Source organism: Atractosteus spatula, chromosome 6 (genome assembly GCF_055471065.1).
Source record: "Atractosteus spatula isolate fAtrSpa1 chromosome 6, fAtrSpa1.hap1, whole genome shotgun sequence".
Taxonomy (NCBI): Eukaryota; Metazoa; Chordata; class Actinopteri; order Semionotiformes; family Lepisosteidae; genus Atractosteus; species Atractosteus spatula.
Genome location: NC_142711.1, coordinates 18,406,707 through 18,429,414, shown reverse-complemented (window position 1 = coordinate 18,429,414; position 22,708 = coordinate 18,406,707). Strand labels below are relative to the sequence as shown.

Below are 22,708 nucleotides of genomic sequence, written 5' to 3'. Positions count from 1 at the left end.
ACACTCAGCATGCATTAGCTGTTTGGCAGCGTTTTGTTCATCGTGATTAATGACCAGAGCTAATTGTTGCCTTCAGTGGGCCACTGTGTGTGTGTTTAGGGCATGAGCACGCGCTCAGAGGGGGCCAGTCAGCGTTTGTTCTGTGGCTAGGAGGGGTCAGCATGATGACTGACTGTCACCCAGGCAGCGGCTGCTCATGTCAGGTCCGGGGTAGGGGGGAACCGGGAGGGGTGATCGCTGACCTGCCCGTGCACAGAGGAGATCCGTGTCTCTCGCCCCTACCCCCTGGCCCCCTTGCAGTGAGAGGTGAGGAGGGGTCACCCATAGGGACACGAAGGGTAAGTTTCGAGCTGAACTTCACCCTCCGCTGGGCCAAAGTCTAGGAATTAGCAAGGCATTCTTGTGGGGGGGAGTTCCTGATTTCAAGATGGTCAGCGCTGCTCGATCTGTACATCACCCCGACATCAACGCACTGTTTTCCATCGGGATATTATACTGTACCTTCTAGAGTACAACTGGATATCTTCATTGCATACTCTATAGCACAGATCATAGAATAAATTATTCATCCACCCACTTCCTAACAGCTCTACCCAGTTCAGAGCCGCAGGGCAGCCACATTGCGGGCAGGCTCCAGGCGGGGTACACCCTGGATGAGACGCCAGTCCGTCACAGGGCACACAGACACACACTCACACCGGGGCCCGCATTCCCTGAAGTCAATTAAACTGCCAGTAAGTCTTTGGACTGTGGGAGGACACCAGAGCACCCCGTGGAAGCCCACGAGAAAAACGGAGAGAACATGCAAACTCCACACAGACAGCACCCCAATTTTTCACACTTTCACCCCACGTCTCTGTGTGAAAAGGAGAACAGTGATAAGGGAGGGTGTGGAAACTGAGTGGCCCCTCAAGGCTACTGCCCTCAAGACTGTCCAGAAGAGAGCACACCACAGAGGTATGGACGTTAATCCTTTAATACTCATAAGCACGGATGACAAAAACACACAAACATAAATTAAACATAAATCAAAAAGACGAACTCTGGGAATGCACTGGTTTTCAGAAGCTCTGACAGGAAAGAGGAGGGAATAATCATCCTAACTCAGCTCGAGCATGGAGCTGTGGCAGAGTGTCTCTGGGGTGAAAGGAGCTGAACTCCCCACTGAAAACAGAGCAGTAGGGAGAGGGAACTGAACACAGGAGATTACGAGGAGTAATCTTGTGAAGAGGTTTACAATCCTCAAAATTACTGACACAGTCCACCCAGCAAACTCCTTCAGGATCAACAGTGAAACACCAACCGGAGGACACAAGTAGAAACTAAAGAAGTGAATCTGAAACTGAGAACAGAGGCACTTCTTTACATAGAGAGTGGTGGGAGTGTGGAACAAGTTACCGAGCCGTACTGAAGCCGATACCCTGGCTCCTTCCAAGAAACAGTTGAGGATGACAGAAACAGATGAGATCTTCCAGTCAGGACAGGAGTCACCACAGTGGCAAACTGGTTTGGAGGTTGTGGTCCAGAGGGCAGAGCGCCCCCTACTGGTCCACCAGCACCACTTACAGCAGCAGCCTGGTTTTCCTCCAGTTTCCCCTCCCAGTACTGACCAGGCCCAGCCTGGCTGAGCGCCTGAGATCCGCGCGGATCGGGCTGCACGACGGCAGCCCTGCTGAACGCACCCGTCCCCCCTCCCTCCCGAGGAACACACATGAATAAATTAACCCACAATTAACGTCACAAAGCACATCAGGGGTTTCTGGAAGCATGGAAAAAGGCAGGTGGCACTTTTTTAAACTCAGCGGGATTTTGGCTAAGACTGCAAAGCGAGCTGGGAGGTACACAATGTACCCTACTCACACTTCACATTTCCCGAGCGGTTCTACAAGAACGGATGTGCAGACAGTGCTAAGCGTGTAACAGCTGTGTAAGTCTAAGCAGTGGCCTGGAGAGCCCCAGTCCTGCCAGTCCTACAGGAACACTGGAGAGCTGCTGAGCAGCTGGGGTGGGACATGTTCAATGAAGGCATTGCTCACTGAGTGCAGGTGGCTCTGTAGATCTCTGCTGAACTGGTCCCAGCGCGTGATTTACTAGCTGTCTGTCCAACCAGCTGGACTGCAGCTCTCCGGGAGCAGGGTTCGAGATTTCCCACATGGGGCAGGGAGGCGCGAACTTGCGGAGGATGGGACGATGATCCTGGACAACCAGTCCCTGGAATCAGGGCATCACAGGGATGAGGCGTGGACCAGCAAGTCAGAGGGGCTACCCACCCGCTGAAAGACAGAGAGGAGGAAGTTCACCGCCAGGATGAGGGGAAACGGAGTCGCTGACCTATCGCAGTGACAGAAGGCACAGAGAATGGGAGAGAGGCACACCTGCGCTTCACACACAGACACGTGTCTGTAAAACTCACCCCTCCACACACGAGAGTAAATTATGTGCAGCATGCAGATGAGTTAGTGAAACATACATACACATGTGAATTAATAACGTGCACACCTGCACACATATGAATTAATAACGTGCACACCTGTATGCATGTGGGTTAATAACGTGCACACCTGCACGCATGTGAATTAATAACGTGCACACCGTATGCATGTGGGTTAATAACGTGCACACCTGCACACATATGGGTTAATAATGTGCACACCTGTATGCATGTGGGTTAATAACGTGCACACCTGCATGCATGTAAGTAAAACATGAGCACACACAAACTGCAGCCCAGTTCCCAAACATTTCTTCGAAAAGCACTTCGAAACGTGTTGTGGGATCTGTGTGTTTTGAAAGGGGGCAGGACTTAAAGGTGCACATGGACAGGGATCTTCTACATCCACAGGTCAGTGATAGACCACATCTAGACCTTCTGGATACAGGATGGAATCTGGGGCGACATCAGGGCCTTAATTCGCCATTGGTCTTCCCCAGATCTGTGGCGACTCGCCCAGGTGCTGTTTACTAACTTGCCCACCTGGCCTGAACACTGCTGCCTGCGACCAGGCTTTCACTGAGGACCGTGATGTCCAGAGCTGGGCCACTGCACTCCCAGCTCAGGTCTCTTCTGCAGGGAACTTCTCTAGATACTGTACTGGCTAGTCCCTCCCCTGTATGAGAGCATCGCCTATTCCTCTTTGTCTTCATGCAGTTAGTCAGCATCAGGCTGGTGACCTCCCCGGTGTACTGGAAGTCAGGTTGTCACTGTGTCTGGAGGCCCAGACTTTTGGCATAGGGGAATTCTACATGACTGCAATCCCCGCAGGGGGCAGGGCTACACCTGGCACGCTCATCGCTCTTCTCTGTCCCCAGTAGGATACTGATGCTTTGCTGACAAATCCATTAGTCCTTAATGAATTTGTTATGAATGGTTAATGAATGGATGGTTATTTGGCTCAGCATTAATAACGATTCACTTCTGACTGTCCTACTGGGGTGAAGCCCTGCCCCCTGTGGGGATTTAGTCATGTAGAATTCCCCCATGCCAAAGGTCTGGGCCTCCTGACACAGTGACGACCCGATGTTGTGTACATTATACTTTTCCTAACTGGTTTTCCCCTCAAGGCACAAAAAATTGACATTTAGACCATTTATCTGTCTTGCTGAAATGAGACAAGGGTACAGCTTACTAACAGCGCTGGGACATACAGGGAGGAATTGTGCTGGGATGCTCACTGACAGTCTTACAGGTCATATCCTACCCTCCAGCACAAGCTTGATCCGGCACCCTGGCTCAGTGTTTTGAGTGCAATGCTGGTAACATACTGAACTTTTCGGCATGCAGACTACAAAGAGAATTTTAGGCTATCTGGGAAGCTACGCTGTGCTGGATGTCACATGCGATTTATGTGACATCATCATCTGTGTGACATCATCAGGGTCAGGGTTCACCACAATGACTAGTCTGCACATGCAGAATAGGTGAGGCATTTCTACACCTTTCTTTAGGACAATGGAAATCCCTGTGACGTTAGAATCTATTGTACAGATTGCCTGTACAAGAAAGGGCTGTTTTGGAATCTGGAAGAAATGTTAAAGTCCAACAGCCGATGGCTGGCATACCTTGTTAAAATGGGAGCTTAATTTCTACAGATGTTTTATTGATGATAAATTTTATTTAGCTGGAAATCTGAATGTTTTGACTATTTTGGGGATAGTTAAAAGCCAGGCAAACGACTGTATGTTGTGCTGAAAAAAGAGGATTTTGGAATGAGTGTTTAAAGCTGGCCTGTGTCTCTCGACACACTTGGTGTGTCCTTTCGCTGGGCCCAGTGTGGCTCAGTCCTGCTGTGATTCGAACACAGGCTGGGTGACATGGGACACAGAAGAGACACTTGCCTCCTCTCCTCTACTAGGCTGCCTTCGACGTGCTGTACACAACACCTCCAATCACACCTCCTATCACAGCCAGGACTGCCAACACAATGCCTGCAATAGCTCCAGCTGAAATCTCACCTGGGCCTGAAAAAAAGACAGAAACATTAACACTGCACTGAGAGAGAGGGGTTAATACAGTCCAGACACACTGACTGGACACTACAGGACATTAACACTGCACTGAGAGAGAGGGGTTAACACAGTACAGACACACTGACTGGACACTACAGGACATTAACACTGCACTGAGAGAGAGGGGTTAATACAGTACAGACACAATAGACACACTGACTGTCCTCTGTCAGGTTCAACAATGTGGACAAAATGGAGACACTGACTGTCCTCTGTCAGGTTAAACACTGTGGACATAATGGACACACTGACTGTCCTCTGTCAGGTTAAACAATGTGGACAAAATGGAGACACTGTCCTCTGTCAGGTTAAACACTGTGGACACAATGGACACACTGACTGTCCTCTGTCAGGTTAAACAATGTGGACAAAATGGAGACACTGACTGTCCTCTGTCAGGTTAAACACTGTGGACACAATGGACACACTGACTGCCCTCTGTCAGGTTAAACAATGTGGACAAAATGGAGACACTGACTGTCCTCTGTCAGGTTAAACACTGTGGACACAATGGAGACACTGACTGTCCTCTGTCAGGTTAAACACTGTGGACACAATGGAGACACTGACTGTCCTCTGTCAAGTTAAACAATGTGGATACAGGAGAAATTTACTGTTACCTGCGACTGTCAGTTTGAAATTCACTGTGACCGTCTCCGGTCCATCATTATTCTGTACTTTATAATTCCCAGAGTCCTGTGTGTTCAGGTCTGTGATTTTAAAGAGCCCAGTCTGACTGTCCCAGGACACTCTCCCTTTGAATCTCTCCACAAAATCAGTACTGCCCTTTCCATTAATCACTACTGCTATATTGTCATTTCCATGAACTAAAAACCCTTTCTGTAACACCGGGGCATTGAAAGTGACCGCCTGTCCCACAGAGCCTTTCACCTGCTGCTCTTCATCCTGGGCAGAACACAGGCCGGGAACTGCAAGCAGAAACATCAGTGAACAGACGGTGACAGGGGGAGTTCATTTCAAACTGTGTGCAGATACTCAGGGAGGCTGTTATTTTATGATCCCTGAGAATAAGCTCAAAAACGTCATCACATCCTGTCATGTCATTTGCCAAACTGCTTTATACCATACTGTATCGTATATCGTAACAAGCGCAAGGCAGGGTACAGCCTGGGCAGGACACCAGTCCATCGCAGGGCAAGTACAAGCCAGTCATACTTGGGGACAATACGGAGGTCACGGTAAAGGCCGGGGAGGGGGGGGGGGAATTTGGCCCGGGGATACTCTTCTCGAGGAATGCCCGGGGATCTTTAATGACCGCTGAGAATCGGGACCTCGGTTTAACGTGTCATCCGACAGTACTATTAAGATGATGCAGACTTATATGTTTTGAAAGAGGATTTATTAAGTGTTTACGTCACTCTTCATTGCCAGGAATCTGAAAGCTCTCTGCACACAGGAGGTAACCCACTTCACCAACAGTCCCCACACCAGAGCGACCGATTTCATCTTGTGCCTCAGGCCGATGCTGTTGTAGAAGCAGAGATACGCCCTTTTTCCTCTGCACGGCGCAGCGCCATTAGAAAGAAGTTGTGAAATGCAGTAAAGAGCGATTTTTTAGAGGCGAAAAACTGTGCGTGTGCAGAGTACCTACCAGCGGTAAAGACCAGAAACACACGGAGAAGACTCTGCATAGCGCTCATGCTGCGGGCTCAGCGCACGGATCTCATCTGAAGCTCACCGAGCACAGTATGTGCAGAAACGGGCCGCTGAAAACAGTGGGAGCGGTCACGGACTCACGGATATCTGCAAAGCCTTCGCAGCCGCTATGTCTGCGTCAACCCAGCCGAAACAAAGATTCACCAGAACAGGCAAGCTGAAAACCGGCACAGCGGCAAAAAAGCTGCTTTAGTTGGGCACGGATCTGATCTGACAGTTGGGCACTTAAGCAGCCGCTAACACCAAACCGCAAAACAACGGTGTTCAGTTAAACTAGAGGCTGTGCATGTAGCTGGATATAATCCTCTACGTTCCTGCTAGCGCCACCTAGCCAGGAGGTGTGAATAGCGTGCGTGTCACAATGCGCTCGTGTGAGAAGAGCAAGTTAATTCCCCGCGCGTGGGGAAGTGGTAAGTTGTATTTAGAAGGACATAATCACGTGTGTTACTGTACAAGCCCGTCAAGACTTTTGTAAACGTAAGTGCGTAATTTAAAGCATCAGTTGTGCTCGTCAGTATTGTAACGCAACGGGGGCTCAGGCGGGCGCCCTTGCCGCATTAGGTCGGCCCCGCACCGTCCGGGGCTCGAACCCGGGACTGACGCGTCACTCAGCAGGGACCCAGCCCGGTGAGCTAAAGAGAGATCTCTCCACAGCCCAGTAGCTGTAGTCCTGCTATCACAGGGAAGGGCGGCGACGTCACCTGCTCTGGTACGCCGGCTCTTACATAGTGCCTGTCGGCCGTAAGCGTTACAGTATAACCCTTAAGTGTTGATGCAAAATCAGAAAATGTCCACTAATAAAACATGTGCCTACCGATAAATAACAATTATTTTGTTGGGAAGCTACTGTACATATTCACTTGGACTGATGAAATATCCACAGATGTTAAATAGTCTGTAATTAGTGCAGGCAGGCCTTGTGGAAAGAGCTGCAATTAATCTGACAGAGGGACAGAATTCGAGGGCAGATCTGTGATAGAGGACTGGCCACAGTCTGCTGAGAAATGTTAACAGTAATGCACAACCGCAACATGCTTTCAAGGCAAAAAAGCACGCCTTGCTTTTTTCTAACATGTTTAGAAATGCATATATAATGTGTGTATGTTTGCTTTGTAGCTAACTGAGCACAGTTGGAAATGTTTTAAAACAAGCCTATGCTTGGACTTTAAAAACATCTGGGTTGTTGTTACAGTATGTCATACACTTCCGACCCCAAACTGATGTCCATTGGGCTTTCTGGAAAGGAATACAGTATATGCTACAGCCCTGATCGGTACTACTGCTATGAATCTGAAACTCCCATGACTGCAGGCTAGTGCTTATGGCTTGCTGTCTCTGACAGGATCAGTTAATGCCCAGTGCTCGTTCTCTTCAGTATCAGATACTGGCTGTGCTGGGTTATTTTCAGAGGCACTGGAGGCCAATGCAGCAATACAAACCAAAGGGGTGATTTTACTTCATTATCTTGTGAAGCCTGGAATTCATCAATATTTATTTAATGAAGGGGGAGTATTCAACATAGAGGCCTTCTTCAGAATAAACTGCGAAACACAAACTAGAGGGCAGAAGAGGAAACTGTGGAAGAGCAGTTGAAACGGAGCACAGGAGGTACCTGTTTACACAAAGGGTGGCGGGAGTGTGCGACCAGTTGCTCTGCCACATCGTTGAAGCTGATACCCTAGCTTGTGTCAGAAAACAGCTGGATGGTATCCTGGGACTAATGAGCTACTAACTAGCATAGGGACTGGATATGACCTGTCTCATGTTCTTATGCAAGGTTTTGCAGTGGGGAGCTGCGTCAGTGTGCGTTGGCTGGAAAGGAACAAGTAGAGGTTACTCTAGGTTACTTTAAATAGAGGAAATACAGAAAGAAGAAACAGAACACAACACCCTAACTACAGAAGCCTGGCTTGGATTCTGATTATGATGAACTATAGACCAGTTTCTAATTTAGTATCAGATCACTTTATTAACCATACACAATTTTTTGCATTAGGAATTTCTTTTTTTACATACCCCAGCTTGCTCTCCATGAGGGAGACAGACAGGGAGAGACGCTTGGAGTCAGAACACAGGGTCAGTCATTTATACAGCACCCCTGGGGCAGTTGGGGTTAAGGACCTTGCTCAGGGGCCCAACAGCATAAGGTTTCTCTGCCAACTGTGGGATTTGAACTGGCAACTTTCTAGCCACAGGCACAGATCCTTAGCCACAGTGCCACCACTCCACCTGAGAAAGCTTTGTCATATTTTCTAAGGTTTTAGAACATGTGGTTGCGCGTCAACTGCAGACTCACATGATTAAAGTAGGTACTGACTTGTTTTAACAATTCCAGTCCCGTTTTCACTCTAATCATAGCGCTGAGACTGGGCTGTGAGCGATTTACTTGTCGCGTATGACTCGGGGGATAAAAGTGTCCTTATGCTCCTTGATCGTAGTGCTGCTTTTGATACAGTAAATCATTCAGTGTTGCTCAATTGCTTGCAGACATTCTTGTCGTTCGGGGATACTGTCTTTAACTGGGTCTGCTCTTATCTGACCGGCAGGCAGCATTTTGTCTCTCTTGGTCCTCATTAATCCCCCCTGGCCCCAGTCGATCACGGTGTGCCGCAGGGCTCAGTCTTGGGCCCTTTGCTTTTTATTATTTATATGCTCCCTCTTCATCAGGTGATACACAAATGTAGTCTTCAGTTTCACTGTTAAGCGCGTGATGCTCAGATTTACATGAATACTTCTTCCCCCTCTGATCCACTCCCTCCGTCACTTAACTCTCGTCCCTGTAACGTCAAACTCTGGTGGACATTCAATTTCCCTGAAGCTACATTCTTTGACTCTCTTCAGATCCAAACTCATGTCTTTACTAGGGCCTATATCTGACTGACCTATATTCTATCTGTATAAACCTGTATGCTCCTGATTTATAATTTTAAAATTTTTGTTCATTTTAGCGCTACAGCATCCTTGGGTTTGGAAAGGTGCTTTATAAATACAATATATTCTTCTTATTAATAACAGCCTTTCAGCTGTGAGCCTCTTCAGGTGTGTCAGTCGGCTTTGATAAGGTGACAACACATTCTGATGCTGTTTCAAGAGTCCACTGGTTAAGCTCGACGATCACACTCCTGTCTGCAGAGCTTCAGACCACAGGAGGAGGGATTCGAGAGAGGGAGGTTGGAACATACAGGAAGCAGAAGCGAGACAGCATTCACTCTGATCTGCTGCCATTTCTCCAGTTCCAGAGCAGTCACAGTCATGAGGCGAGTCAATGTCGCTCTGCTGCTGATCCTCTGGTCTGCTGGTAAGAGCTTCTTCATCTTCGCTAGACTAGCCACAGTGTCACTGTTCCTAGCTGCAGTGGTCTAGTAGCCACTAATAGTCATAGTGCTAGCAACAGTAGTAGTTAATAGCAGTAGCAACAGTACTAGTGGAAGCAGAGGCTGTCGCTGTAGCAACTGTTTCAGCAGTAGTAATGGTTGTAGTGGTAATAACAGCTGTAGTAGTAATAGCAGTAACAGTTATAGTACTAGAAACAGAGGCAGCTGCAGGGATAACAGCAGTAGTAGTTGCAGTAGTTGAAGCAGAAGCAATAGCAGTAATATCAGTACCATGTGTAGTTTATTTACCAATCAGGAGGTGAGCTGACAAAAACCCATGAAGCCTTGCACATAAAATAACTGACTTGTTTTTTTTTACTATGTGTAGGTCTTAACTAGCTACCTGCTGTGTATTTATATAATGATTGATGTTGTTAGAAGATGTAAAATCTCTGCTGTACAGTACGTACCAGTACTTTGCGTGCCGAAATGTTAATGTGTCGTCAGCCAAATGTTAAAAATGGCGTTGTTGGTTTGTGTACAAAGAATCTTAATGGACTTTCTTCACTTAAACTACTGTGTGCGATTGTGGTTACCATGTAATAGAAAATATATTTCTGCTCTGGAATTAGTCCAGAGGATAGCAGCCACATCTATTCCTGGGCTAAAGCGAGTGTCCCACCCTGACAGACTGAAGGAACTGAGTCCCTTTAGTCTGAAGGGAGTGTCTCACCCTGACAGACAGAAGAAAATGAATCTCTTTTGTCCTGAAGAGAGAAGACTATGAGGGGACCTGATACATATCTTCAAAGTCAACCCAGTGGATGTCTTGAGAAAAACGTTTGCTTTTAAAATTGAGGATAGAAGGAGGCACTTCTAACACAACATGTGGTGGGTGTGTGTAACAAGCTGTCTCCCCCTGTTGCTAAACAAATACTCTAAATTCTTTCAAGAAACAAGCTGGATGAGGTCCTCCAATCAATGAGCTTCTAACTACCCGCTGGGCTACATGGGCTGTAAGGTCTCGACTCGTTTGCCACCTGTCTGGTGTTATCATGACAGCGCCAAGTGTGTGTGTGTGTTGTCTCCTTCCTTGTGCTCTGACTTTTACCAGTAATAAAACAAGGAGTTAAAGCAGAGATAAAAATAGACAGTGTGGAGCAAGACAGTCAGCTCTACAGACAGGATATCTTGATTTCCCAATCTGCTGGGCTTTTGGTCAGATGACACATTTACACCATGCAGATGCTGTGCTACTGCAGGCTCAAAATAACGGTTTTCACAAGACGGCCAGCAGCCTGCGTCGTTAGTCCCGGAACGCTTGATGTAGGAGCTTAGGGTCTCCGTGTTGGTATGTGAGCGGTGCACCTCTCCTATTCCCTGCGGTGATCCAGATGTGTCAAGGAGGCTGAAAACGCCCACCTGAGCAAGCTTTCTCTAGGCCTGGCAGCTTACAGCGCTGCTCTGGTTTGTAGGATGGAGACGGCACTTGTTCAGCCACACTTTAAAAGCTGTTAAATTTTGACACGAGAAAGAAGGACTTTCCTAAAATAGCTGGTTAATTTGGGTGTTGTGTTTAACGCCTGCTGTTCCTCACCAATCATTTCCTGTTACTGAGCTTTCGTCTTCTAAGTTACGCTATCACGTCTTACCAGAAGCGTTTTCCACATGGACCAGTGTTGCAAAGAGGAGGACAGACAAGACAGATTTTGCAGTAATATCATTCACTTTGAATGACTTTCTTTTCTCCAGATGTATTCTAGACTGTTGAGACAGTTTGCTTTTTAAAAAAATAAAACCCACAACCTTTTGTCTTTTGCCAACCAACGTTTCTGAGATCAATTAAAACAGAGACAGAGATATTTCAGCATAGCTTTTTGCACCACAGCTTGATATTATTTCAGTCCAACTTTAAATACACACATAACATTAAGGTTAATTATGTATTTTTTTTATTGCAAATCCCAAACTATGACAATCTACAGCTAGCTACAACAATAAAGGAAACACTTGAGTAAATGAGGGTTACAAAGTGTACTGAAAGCAGGTGCTTCCACACAGGTGTGGCTCCTGAGTTAATTAAACAATTAACATCCCATCATGCTCGGGGTTATGTGCGACAGTGCTTGGCAGGCCCAGTTGCCGGTGAGGTACAGTAAATGTGAATAAATACCAAGCCGTTCTGAGTGATCATGATCATGAAGCATTTCTATCCTGACGGGAGAGGAATCTCCCAGGATGATAGTGTCCCCATCCTCAGGGCAGGACTGGGCACAGGCGGGTTTGATGAGCGTGAAAACGACGTGAATCAGACACCATGGCCGTCTCTGTCACCACATTTCCACCTAACTACGTTCCTATGGGAGATTCTGGAGCAGCACCTGAAACACCCTGATTAACCATCGCTATCAAACAGCACTCCAATTTTTTTTTCTATCAAAAGAAACTGGATTTCAAAGAAAACATCCCACAACTGGTACACGTTCTAAAAAAAATCTCAAACTATCATCAAATGAAAACGTTTCAAAAGAGGTGATTGTCCATCATCAATCAGTGCCAGATTTGCACAATGAAAGAGTCCTTCCAAGCCCTACCGCTTGCTGTTGTCCATGTCTCTTTCCCCTGTCCTGGCTCTGAAACTGTGGCTGCCAAGTCCTCTGCAGGAGCTCCGGGAACAGGGGTCTCTGCTTTAGTCCCTGTACAGGGCCCACAGTCCCTTCTAGTGCCTCTCGCCATGGAGAAGCCCCATCTGGTGATGTCATGCTTCATCCTCCCTCTGAGGTCCGCCAGGATCCTCTCCTCCAGCTCCCTCACTCCCCACTCTGTGCTGTGCCGAATGAGAGTGTTCCTCACGTTCCACAGTTCACGAGGAGTGACAAACACCCAAGATGAAAGCATGGAGTAAAATTGTGGCTTAACCCGCTCGGCTGAGGGCTGGCCTCCCGGCCAGAAGACAAGGAGACAGGACCCCCCTGCAGGGTGACCAAGGGGTAGCTGCAGAGGTGGGATGCAAGAGACGTGCAAGAGAGAGACACAGGGATCTCATAGCTATTTATATTATTTGGGAGAGGAATGGATTGTCTGGAGCGATTGCTAATGACTGACAGCTGAGTCTGATTGAGCTGGGTTGTTGTCATCCCTCCTGAACTTTTGCTATAAACTCTATTCCTTGTTGTATCAGGGATACAAAGTACTGTGTCCCCTTGTCCAATCTGGGAGGTGCTAGTCCCGGTAGGATGCTCTGGTAGCTTAGCCCTGTTCCCGCTCCCAGGAGCTGCACGGTGTTGTCCGTTCTGCCCCCCCACCGCCCTGGCGTCTCCCCGGTGAAGCACGTGTCCCAGGGGCAGTGCAGATTGCTGGTGAGCGAGTGTCTGTGAAGGACCTCTCTGATCGCCAGCCTCTGGTGCAGGGCCATCCAGACGTTCTCCGGTGACCAGATGCCCGCTCACCCCTTGTACGGGGCCCTGTGGTTGGTGCCTTGTGGCCTCGTACCCCTGGCTCCTCTTGACAGCAGGCCGCCGATTCCAAATGCTGGAATTCCTCCTGGAAGAAAGGTGCCGCACCCCTCCAGGAGACTTCCGGCCACTGAAGCTCTTCTGGTGGCTCGTGGTGCCCCAACAACCTACAGTATTTAGACACTTTATGTTGGTGTTTCCTGTTTTTCTGCAATGGCATCACTGGTGGCTTGCTTTAGCTGCCCTTATCACCACATCCAAATGCAGAAAAAAATATGAAAGCTCTTTGATTACCTTTAACAAACTAATTTTTGGGTATTCACTAAATCCAAAATAGAAAATCACTAGGGGCTCTTAAACATGAGTATCTTGCCTCTTGTTTTGCCAAGTCAGTCACTAGTTGTTGGAGATGCAGTGTCCCTGTGTAGAATTTCTTGACATTCTGGCCAGTCCAACAAGTGTGTCTTGCGTCCCTGTTGAACACATTTGTCTTTGAGAAGCTGTGCCTCCCACCTGCTACAGTACCTGGCAAAGTTAGAAGAAGGAGTAGAGCTGTGAAAACATTTGGAAAATTGTCTGAGGGTTTATTTTCGCACATAAACATCTTTAAGAGTGAAACGCTCCTGAAACAGTCTTGAAAAAGCCCGAAGTTCACTACAAAAAATGTGCAGCATCAGTCTCTTTTGAAATTTGAGTCATCAACCCAGCTTCTGTTTCATACAAACTTCCCTCATCCATTCTGCTCTTTTCTTTCGCAAGCTGTGACTATCATATACATATACTGTAGAGAGGCAAATACTGACTCGAGCTGCAGTGCCTGTTTAAATCTGTCATCGGCCGAGGGAATAGCAGGGTCAAGGACTGTGAAGTCCTTTCAAATTCACTTTGAAACTCTTCTGGGTTCTGACTGGGTGTGTCTAGTTCTTCATAAAACAGCTGCTGTTTGTTGGCTTCGGGCTCAAATTCTGTGGGAAAGTCTGTTCTCTAGCATCTATCTGTGTTCATGCCCATCCTTTGTCACTTCTGAATTCCTCCACAATATTCTAGTTGGCTGCAGCTTGTGTATAGCGGACTGTACTGTACGTTCATGCTCTTATCCTGACGCTGCCCAGTACTGAGCTTAAACTCAGAAAGGAAATAGCACCACAAGATGAGTGAAGTCACGGGTCTGAACTTAGAAAGGTCCTTTTCAGGAGCTTTTGCATTTGAAGGTGCTGTATTGCCACATGGTCCGGTAAAGGCATCAGCATCAGGATTTTTAATTAGGGCCTCATAAACGTTTCCTGGTTCGTAGTGCAGAGGATTCAAATGAATATTCATTTCCTATAACAACATAGCAACACAACATTCAATGTAAAAGGTACATTTACAAAAGAAGGCATCTCAGAGGCTTAAGTTCTAGACCCAGAAACCCAGAATGCTGCTCCTGTAACCTGCAATCCTATAGAATTATTCCTAAATAGACCAACAAGAGAAACACATGGCTTCCTAAATTAACGGAATACTGTACAGCCCAGTGCTTATTCTCCCTTCCTGAGAGTGCTGGATGCCCATAAGTAAATCTAGCTGTTCTAAAAATGCATCACAAAATCCACTAACACCTCTTTCAGGAGCAACCTTATCTTTCCCAGGAGGTGTCCCATCCAGGTACTGACCAGGCTCATACTTGCTGAGCTTCAATGGGCTGCCAGTTGTGAGCTGCAGAGTGATATAGCTGCTTGGAAATAGAGCCCCATCACAGAAGGTCAGATCCTTCATCCTGGGGTTCACTGACAGTTCATGGACTGGCTGTTTCATTGACTCCGAATGAATACTTTACCCAGCAGCGTCATTATCTCCTGATTTAAGTGTCTCTGTCTAAAATAAACCTGACATGGATCTAACTGCAGTGCATCAGGAGTCTTATGAGCTAGTGCTTCATCTCTATGTTATTTCAAATCACAAATTAAGATTTTAGAAAGAAGTTAGACCCACAAGCAGCTGATGTGCAAACATGCTTAGTCACACAATAATGGTCTGATTGGTTTGTTTTCAACAGTTGTGCTCAGACCACAAACTTAAGGTCCCAGGAATGGAGCCACAAGCACCATCTGCCTCCCACAGCCTGTGACCAGCAACACTGGGGTTAAAGTAAACATAATAAAAAGGGCAATTTGATGTGTTTCAAGTGATCAATATTGACTGGCTCTGGTCCTTTCATAACAGTTATTTTGTTCTGCTTTCCAGGCTGTGAAATAGAGAGAGATAATTAAAATTCCTTTAAGTCGTAACAACTTTTTATTCTTTCTAAGAGACACTGTATGGCTGCAAGTTGTTCCTGTACACTTGTAACTGTGTCAATGTAAGTAGACAGATACCTGCTCTCTTTATGACTCTCTGTCAGCTTCTACAGGATGAGCTCATTCCGAATCACAGCCAGGACTGCGGACACAGTCAGCACTCCGAACACTGACACAGTTACAAAGTGCACAGCTGCTGAAGTCACACTCCCACTGCTCCCAGTACCTGTGAAACAGCAGAGAGAGAGAGTAATACACAACACTACAGTACATTAACACTGCACTGACAGAGAGGGGTTAATACAGTACAGACACACTGACTGGACACTCCAGTACATTAACACTGCACTGAGAGAGAGGGGTTAATACAGTCCAGACACACTGACTGGACACTCCAGTACATTAACACTGCACTGAGAGAGAGGGGTTAATACAGTCCAGACACACTGACTGGACACTACAGGACATTAACACTGCACTGAGAGAGAGGGGTTAATACAGTCCAGACACACTGACTGGACACTACAGGACATTAACACTGCACTGAGAGAGAGGGGTTAATACAGTCCAGACACACTGACTGGACACTACAGGACACTAACACTGCACTGAGAGAGAGGGGTTAATACAGTCCAGACACACTGACTGGACACTCCAGTACATTAACACTGCACTGAGAGAGAGGGGTTAATACAGTCCAGACACACTGACTGGACACTACAGGACATTAACACTGCACTGAGAGAGAGGGGTTAATACAGTCCAGACACACTGACTGGACACTACAGTACATTAACACTGCACTGAGAGAGAGGGGTTCATACAGTCCAGACACACTGACTGGACACTCCAGTACATTAACACTGCACTGAGAGAGGGGGGTTAATACAGTACAGACACACTGACTGGACACTACAGTACATTAACACTGCACTGAGAGAGAGGGGTTAATACAGTCCAGACACACTGACTGGACACTACAGGACATTAACACTGCACCAAGTATGTATAATGGAATATGCTATTGCAGTGTCGGGGCTATGTAAGTACTTGCTGCAGAAGAGTTTGTGCATTTAAAAATGTTTTTTTTAAGTGTTCAAATATTCTAGGACACTGTGTCATAGCGCAAACAGTGTTTTGCATCAGAACAATATAAAACACATGGCATGAACACTGACAGTGAAGCTTATTTTGGGATCACCTGTCTGCTCTCTCCTCCACAGGGATGGACCTGTCCTCAGCCCAGTCTGAGGGGAAGCAGCTGGTTCGTGCTGCGGGACAGTCGGTCACTTTTGAAGCCGCAGTGTTACAGAGAGGGTTTTTAAGTCATGGAAGTGACGGTATAGCAGTAGTGATTGATGGAAAGGGCACCACTGAGTTTGTGAAGAGATTCAAAGGGAGAGTGTCCTGGGACAGTCAGACTGGACTCTTTAAAATCACAGACCTGAACACACAGGACTCTGGGAATTATAAAGTACAGAGTAATGATGGACAGAAGACGGTCACAGTGAATTTCCTCCTAAAAGTATACAGTAAGTATAACCACCGTGACAAGCACTTATCCTGACAATGGACAGTCAATGTCTCCATTGTGTCAAACAGAGTATTCAGACTCTGGAACTCCCTGACCAAGTTCATTTAACCATTGAGTGCATTTAAGCCTTGAATCAAAGCTCATTCCACATAAAAGCACAATTAGTCTTTATGAACAGTTCTAATTTATTACAGTTATAGCATATATTCCTGTAAAGTTTACAATGGAAAAGTGCTTTCAGATATTTAATTAATTATGGCCTAGTATTAAGAGAAGCTGTTTGTTTCTTGTTGAGGTGTGTATCCTCGTTTACTGTTTTAGAATTATAACATTGTGTAAGTTGGTAGTTAAGGGTGTGAAAGATGAGCCAGACCGAGTCTCTCTGTACTGCAGCTCCTCTCAGACTGTCAGTGAGTGGTTATTACTGACTGGTGCTGAAGTGTCTCACTACTGCTGATGTGTCTCCACAGACAGAGTGTCCAGACCTCAGGTGTCCACAGTGTCCCAGGGCAGTGAGAGCTGCTCTCTGCTGTGCTCTGTGAGTAACGGGAGAGAGGTGACCCTGTCCTGGCAGAGAGAGGGAGAGATACTGTCTCACACCAGCAACCCTGATCTCAACACCCCCCTGACTCTCCCTCTGGAGACAGACGGACTCTCTCACTCCTACAGCTGTGTGGCCTCTAACCCAGCCAGCAACGAGTCAGTCTCTGTGCAGAACTGCAAAGAGACAGGTCAGCACTTGTTTGTGTTTGATGTGTTTGAGTGGGAATAGTAGTAATAATGGCTTTCAATTGGATTAAGGGGAGTATGAAACAATATAAAGTGCATTTCAACAACTTTTATTGTTTTGAAATGAGAAGAGACCATTCAGGCCCTCACTGTCTCTTCAGGATGAGCTCATTCCGAATCACAGCCAGGACTGCAGACATAGTCCGCACTACGAACACTGACACAGTTACAAAGTACACAGCTGCTGAAGTCACACTCCCACTGTTCACACTCCCTGCCCCCTTGGTTGTTAGTATATAATTCATCTCAGGATCTCATAAATGGCTGGGCAGCTTGATCCACACCCCCACCACTCTTTGTGTAAAGAAGTGCCTCTGTTCTCTGTTTGAAATGGGTCATTCAGACAAATAGAAATTGAATGATAATTTATACATATTAAGATCACCTTGTTGCACTAGTCTGTCCTGCTTTAAAAGTAATTTCTAAGACATTTGTAAGATAATAATAGTAAGATTAATTATTTTTAAAAGGTAATAAGATTCAAACCATCAGGAGGAAGAGAGTCAGACAGTGCCACTTGTCTGTCCACTGTATCATTACAGGCCTGTGTGGGCTTGAATTCCACATAGTCCCTTTGGCATCTATTCTGAATGATGGGTTTTTAAATGTCTAACTTATTATTATTATGGGCTGTGGGAGCCCATCAGATAAGAGTTTCACTTATCACTTTATTCACAGTCAGACAAAAGGAAACTGATAGAACTCTTTGCTGTGGACACCTACTGTATGAACCTCCCCTAAATCTGTAAATGGTCAGATTTCACTGAATGACAGCTAGTTTCACCTATCAGAGCGCTCCTTTCACATTGAGCGTTAGATCCCTCTCAATCATTCTTTTTTTCTGTGGTTATTATTTGGATTCAGGTCCAGATACGTGACAAGAGTTTTTGCAGCTACTTAGTAAGAACATTGGGTTTTTGATACTTTGTGATTTAACAAGGTTTTACATTTACGATATGAGGTTTTTACTGTAAAACTGCAGTAAAAATAAGCAGTTTGTGATCTTTGAAAAGAGTGCATCTTTTTAATGTATAATCAGGAAAATAGTCTTATAAAAATTAAGGAAAGTTTTGTTTCTTACAGCAGTTTGTGGTGCTGTCTTTCAATTTTCCTGCAAAAGTTGATTAAATCTACAAGTGAAGCTCTATATGATTTAATTTATTAACTCAATACTGGGTCATAAATTTGTTTTGTTTTTTAAAATAATATTTTAGTCTCAACAGAGCCTACAGTCCCGATTGTGCTGGGAGTCCTGTCTGTGATTGTGGTGGTTGTTTCTGCTGCACTGTGCTACTGGAAACATTTGAGAGACAAGAACAAAGAAGGTAAGAGTCTACAGTATTTTTTAGTGTATCCCTAATCGATAAGAGGATCTCATCCAGATGTTTCTTGGAAGAAGCCAGGATGACTTCTTGACTGGCTCAGCAACACTGTCCCACGCTCCCACCACCCTTTGTGTAAAGAAGCGCTACCTGATCACAGTTTTAAATGCTCTTCCACACAGTGTCCACTTCTGTCCTTTGCTTGAGTTTTCACTGTTGAAAACAGAAGAATCCCTGGGTTGAGGGCTGAAGCTTGAGAATTTTGATCTCTTGTATCCGGTCCCCACTAGTCTTCTCAGCTCAACACCAGATATGTCCTGTTTCTTAGGAACCTCAGTGTAGAACATTCCTTTAAACTCTGACGTTCTCAGCACTGATCAGCAATATTATTGAAAAAAGTATGCAATATTCTTAATTAGAGTAATTTTAACACGGCTTGATTTAAAGTCTATGATTCTGAATGTTTGTGTCAGTAAAACAAGATTAGTCTTAAAAAAATCTTGCTTTCCCAATTTTCAGTGTTTATGACGGAGTGATTCTCTGTTATCTCCTCTCTCACTGTGTCTCCTGTACTGTTGTGTGTGTTCTCTGTTTTCCCTCCTGTGCCTGTGCTGGCTATATCTCCCAAGATAAAGCAAGATGGTTAAGGGCACACTCATTCCAGACAGAGATGGCCTGTGGAGGGCTGGGAGTAGAAAAGACGAATAATGGGAAACAGGTGTGAATGATACTCACTGAAGCCGAGCAGGAGAGCAAAACCCTGTAGCTCAGAGAATAGGGCATTGGTGCCAGCACATCCATGACCAGCTTTCATGTCAAAGTGAGCAGAAACTGTATTTTAAAATTGAGAAATTTGACCACACCTAACAGCTGTCCTATATTTTAGGAAACTCTGATTTCCTTAATTCTGAAATCCCTATGAGGAAGACATCCTCTACAGGTTAGTGGTATATTTTTAAGAATAGGCAGATTCTCATTCTCTTTGAGGCTTCTGGATTTTAGGAACGGAAATTTAGCTCTGAGTCATGTTCTGTTATTGTAAATAAAGACGGTATTTTGTCTTATTGGCTTGTTAGGCATAATACAGGTTTCAGATTACAGGGTTAGCACTCTGGGTTTTCAGGGACGGTAGAACGCTGGCCTGTGATTACTTCTCCTCTCTCTCACTGTGTCTCTTGTCCTGTTGTGTTTATTACTGAGGGATTCTCTGTGATCTCCTCTCTCTCACTGTGTCTCCTGTCCTGTTGTGTTTATTACTGAGGGATTCTCTGTGATCTCCTCTCTCTCACTGTGCCTCCTGTACTGTTGTGTTTATTACTGAGGGATTCTCTGTGATCTCCTCTCTCTCGCTGTGCCTCCTGTCCTGTTGCGTTTGTTTATTACAGATTGATTCCCTCTTGTCTCCTCTCTCTCGCTGTGTTAAGGTCCTCACAGTGATGTCGTGTACGCTGACGTACAGCTCAGCTCCTCCCAGCCCCGGACTCCGGGGTCAGCTCCCAGCCCCAAGACGGTGAGTCACTGTCTCTGTCCGACTGCTGTCCCGACTGGTAACTGACTGTCCTGCTCTCAGAGCTCGGTTTGACACTCCCTGACCTCTGCCATTGATGGGTTGAGGCAGCCCAGTCTCCTCTGGAACAGTGGGGCTGAGACTGAGAAGGGGTTTGATCCAGGCAGAGAAAGGTTGAGCCCAGGGGCCTGTTTCACACTCATTGGTGAAACAAGGACACAGGGTCACAATCAGAAACCAAAGGGGAATTAGTTTAGGATTAGTTTAAGATTTGCTCAGCTACAAAAAGCTACAAATAATAATTGCTTACACTTATATAGGCTTTTCTAGACATTCTACTCAAAGCACTGTACAGGTAATGGGGACTCCCCTCCACCACCACCAATGTGCAGCCCCACCTGGATGATGCGACGTCAGCCATAGTGCACCAGAACACTCACCACACACCAGCTCTCAGTGGGGAGGAGAGCAGAGTAATGAAGCCAGTTCATAGATGGGGATTATTAGGCCATGATTGGTAAGGGCCAATGGGAAATTTGGCCTGGAGACCGGGATACACCCCTACTCTTTTCGAGAAACGCCCTGGGATTTTTAATGACCGCAGTCAGGACCTCGGTTTTACATCTCATCCGAAGGACGGCGCCTGTTTACAGTGTCCCCGTCACTATACTGGGGCATTAGGACCCACGTGAACCGCAGGGTGACCACCCCCTGCTGGTCCCACTAACACCTCTTTCAGCTGCAACCTTAGTTTTTCCCCAGGAGGTCTCCCATCCAGGTACTGACCAGGCTCACAGCTGCTGAGCTTCAGTGGGTTTCCAGTTGTGAGTTGCAGAGCGATATGGCTGTTGGCTTAATAAGCAGGATGGGTCAAATGGCCTCCTCTCATTTGCAGACAGTGCAATTAGTCTTCTGCTCTTTCTCCACGGACATGCCTGGTTATCATTGACTGATGGAGCTCTAGTCCAGTCTTATCTTCCAGTCTCTGACAGGCCATAGTTGACGATCATGTGCTCATACTTTAGCTCCTGTGCTCGGTGTCTCACCCTGACTCTCTCTCGGCAGGATGCTGACGAGCCCTGTGTCTATGCTGTCATTAACACTTAATCGCCTGCCTCGCCCCACCTCATGGGGGTCCGGAAGATGACACTCTTCCTGGATCACCAAAGGTCAAAGGTCAAGGTCAGCATCTCCTGGTGTGGCACACCGGGTGTGGTCTCATGTCAAACTGCAGAGGACTCTGGGAGCCGGTGTGAGATCATATTGAGTGCCGTCCGCCAGAGAGGGGCCCAGTGGAAAATAGTCAGACTGGACAAGTGGTTGCTGCAGTCCCATCATTCCTAAAATGTGTGACCTGAGCTTTGCCAAAGATCACAGTCGTTGAGTTTGAAACGCCGCTGCAACAGGAATGATTCCCAGTGCACCTCCCGTTCCAGAAACTGCAGGTCACTTTCAGACATTGTGGTAGACGTGCGCCTCTGGATTTTCTGTTTTCTCTGCAGCAGTGTGAGTCTAAAGCAGTAGTGCTTGAATTAGAGCATGGTAGTTTATCCACTACTTGTGACTTCTGTCAACATCCTTTCATTATTCTGCTTAAATAGCCACAGAGGCTGGAAACAGTAGTGGGACAGTAGTGCTGTTGTGGGAGATGTCGGTGATGTTATTGCTTCAGGCATTCCATCCTGAACAAGTCAATAAATGTCAAATTTATTTGTGTCCATTTTGGAAGTCCACAGAGCAGTGCAATAAATTACACTTGATATTGTCATAAGCAACACATTTTTTTAGCATTTCACAAGGTATTGCACATGCAAGTAAACTCTAATATCCTCTAAATCCAAACATTACATTTATTTTCACAGCAGTGAAACCATTTTCTAAAAATTAAACATATTAATGAGACAACACTGGCCACAACAATAAAAGCACATACAGCCCTATCAGTCATTTTCATCAGCTTTTAGCCTCCAGATCAAAACACATCACAACAGGATACAAGAAACAAGACAACCTCTACTTCTGATCTGTATATTTTAAATCTTTGGATATAAAAACATTTTCCTGATGAGTTAGTATGAGAGATGCTTGATATCCAAATAACACACACTGCTAATTTGGCTAGGAAAGCCAGGACAGATGGCAGGGCATGACTTTATATAACCTCCTACGTACTTTGTTCTAGCAGTTTCAGATTTTTATCCAGTAGTAGACATATTGGAGAAGTTTGCGAAAAAAACTGTATTCCTGCGTGTGCTACACCTTGAAAAATTGACTCTTGAATTAATAAAATGATATGCGTTTGTTGTTTTTTTCTGCTCTTGTTTT

General features: G+C 46.0%; 2 protein-coding genes across 2 annotated transcripts; one reads left to right on the top strand and one right to left on the bottom strand.

Annotated features, from left to right (window-relative positions):
* Positions 1–960: 960 nt before the first annotated feature.
* LOC148832571 (uncharacterized) lies at positions 961–6,472 on the bottom strand. The gene is made up of 4 exons (XM_088919141.1): positions 6,119–6,472; positions 5,127–5,435; positions 4,336–4,458; positions 961–2,273 (listed from the first exon to the last, which is right to left on the bottom strand). The coding sequence occupies exons 1-3, from the start codon at positions 6,165–6,167 to the stop codon at positions 4,349–4,351; spliced, it is 468 nt and encodes a 155-aa protein (XP_088775267.1). The 5' UTR covers positions 6,168–6,472; the 3' UTR covers positions 961–2,273; positions 4,336–4,348.
* A 2,849-nt stretch (positions 6,473–9,321) lies between these two features.
* Positions 9,322–22,692, top strand: LOC148832570 (signaling lymphocytic activation molecule-like). The gene is made up of 6 exons (XM_088919140.1): positions 9,322–9,481; positions 16,455–16,763; positions 17,236–17,496; positions 18,769–18,879; positions 20,301–20,386; positions 21,449–22,692. The coding sequence occupies exons 1-6, from the start codon at positions 9,436–9,438 to the stop codon at positions 21,488–21,490; spliced, it is 855 nt and encodes a 284-aa protein (XP_088775266.1). The 5' UTR covers positions 9,322–9,435; the 3' UTR covers positions 21,491–22,692.
* The last annotated feature ends 16 nt before the right edge of the window (positions 22,693–22,708 follow it).